The sequence below is a fragment of the Pterocles gutturalis genome, unplaced genomic scaffold, assembly GCF_000699245.1.
Source record: "Pterocles gutturalis isolate BGI_N339 unplaced genomic scaffold, ASM69924v1 scaffold18963, whole genome shotgun sequence".
Lineage (NCBI taxonomy): Eukaryota > Metazoa > Chordata > Aves > Pterocliformes > Pteroclidae > Pterocles > Pterocles gutturalis.
Genome location: NW_010123499.1, coordinates 1912 through 3835, shown reverse-complemented (window position 1 = coordinate 3835; position 1924 = coordinate 1912). Strand labels below are relative to the sequence as shown.

General features: G+C 61.7%; 1 protein-coding gene across 1 annotated transcript in view; it reads left to right on the top strand.

The window, feature by feature from the left end:
- Positions 1 to 661: 661 nt before the first annotated feature.
- The window catches only part of FBXL16 (F-box and leucine-rich repeat protein 16), a gene marked incomplete at its 3' end in the record, with an annotated part of 2879 nt that continues 1616 nt past the window's right edge, over positions 662 to 1924 (top strand). The window contains 1 exon segment of the mRNA XM_010077934.1: positions 662 to 1368. Within this exon segment, the coding sequence (XP_010076236.1) occupies positions 673 to 1368 (696 nt within the window).

Genomic DNA, 1924 nt, shown 5'->3' with positions numbered 1-1924 from the left:
GGGGAGACCTTCCAGCACCTTCCAGTGCTGAAAGGGGGCTACAGGAGAGATGGGGACAGACTTTCTAGCAGGGCCTGTTGCGATAGGACAAGGATCATGGTTTTAAACTAAAAGAGGGGAGATTCAGACTAGATATTAGGAAGAATTTTTTTAGATGAGGTTGGTGAGGCAGTGGCCCAGGTTGCCCAGAGAAGCTGTGGATGCCCCATCCCTAGAGGGGTTCAAGGCCAGGCTGGATGAGGCTTTGAGCAACCTGGGCTGGTGGGAGGTGTCCCTGCCCATGGCAGGGGGTGGCACTGGGTGGGCTTTAAGGTCCCTTCCAGCCCAAACCATTCTGGAATTCTCTGATCCTGCTCCTGATCCCATTGGTGGCTGGATCCTGGGCTCAGAGAGAGATGTGAACATCCAGAGACAGATCCCCACCCATCCCTTGTCACGGGGGACACCAGGGCCACACCCTGAAGGTCCCCACTCTGTTGTCATGTCCCCTCTGTGGCTGTGCCCAGCAGCCCTGCACCACCCAGTCCCTTGTGCCACCCCGCTCCCTGCACGGGGACCCCCAGGGTCTTCGTCCCCTCTAGTGCCATGACCCCTCCCAGCCCTGCCCACCCTCCCTACCTGGCCAGAAGCCCCTCAGCCCCCCTCCCTGTGTTACAGAGAGACCCGTGGAAGATGTCGAACCCGAGAAACAGTGACACCAAGCCCCCATGTTTGCCCCGCAATGGACTGGTGAAGATCCCCACGCAACCCAACGGCATCGGCTCCGCCAGCATCACCAAAGGCACCCCCGCCGTGAAGAACCGCCTGTGCCAGCCTTCCTCCGTGCCTGCCATCCTCAGCCCGGCCTTAGCCCACCGCAGTGACCTGCCCATCCCCAGCCTGGCCTCCCCACTCTCCTTGGCCACTCTGGCCAGTGTCTCCTCCCCTCCCGGTGCCTCCTTGGTGGGACTGAACACGAGCGAAGGCTCGGAGCAGCCCTCGCCAGAGCGGCTGCCCAGCTCACCCTCAGAAAGGCAGCTGGCGGTGGACGAGAAGATCCTCAACCGCTTGTTCTGGTACTTTTCGGCGTGCGAGAAGTGCGTGCTGGCACAGGTGTGCAAGGCGTGGCGACGGGTGCTCTACCAACCCAAGTTCTGGGTGGGTTTGACACCTGTCTTGCACACCAAAGAGCTCTACAACGTCCTGCCCAGTGGCGAGAAGGAGTTTGTCAGCCTGCAGGGCTTTGCCGTGCGCGGCTTTGACGGCTTCTGCCTCGTGGGCGTCTCCGACCTGGACATTTGTGAGTTCATTGACAACTACCCCCTCTCCAAGAAGGGGGTCAAGTCCATGAGCCTTAAGAGGTCGACCATCACGGACGCAGGGTTGGAGGTAGGTGTCCCCAGCACCAGTGAGATGACTGGGGTGGTCAAGACCCAATGGTGGGTCCTTCCCAGTGCCCCTGGGGACACGTGCTATAAAGCTTTAACTGGACACAACCCAGCCAGCCACCCCTGGGAAGAGCCACCAAGCGTCAGGATCCCCTGCCTGTGGTCCGGGCACTAGGATGGGCTGCAGCACCCCAGGTGGGGGGTGAGGATGGTTTTGGGGGGGTTCATCCCACCTGCCTGCAGGTGCTGCCCTCACCCGTCCGTGCTGGGAAGGCAAAGCCGTGCCGTTGGGTGGTGGATGTGGTGGTGGGTGCTGAGAAGGGCTCAGGGGACGGGAACATCCCTGCTTGGCTGGCTGCTCCCCAGCAAGGGGGGGTCACGGTCAAATGGAAATGGGGCAACTCATGGTCTTGTACAAGGCCAAGCGAGGTTCCCGCCGAGGTCCCCTGCCCCGCGCCGGGGCCAGACGCAGCACCAGCTGTGCCACAGCTGCATCCCCCTACCAGTGCCCAGGCTGGGAGCGGGCATTAATCCTGCCCCCAGTGGAGGCACTTGGT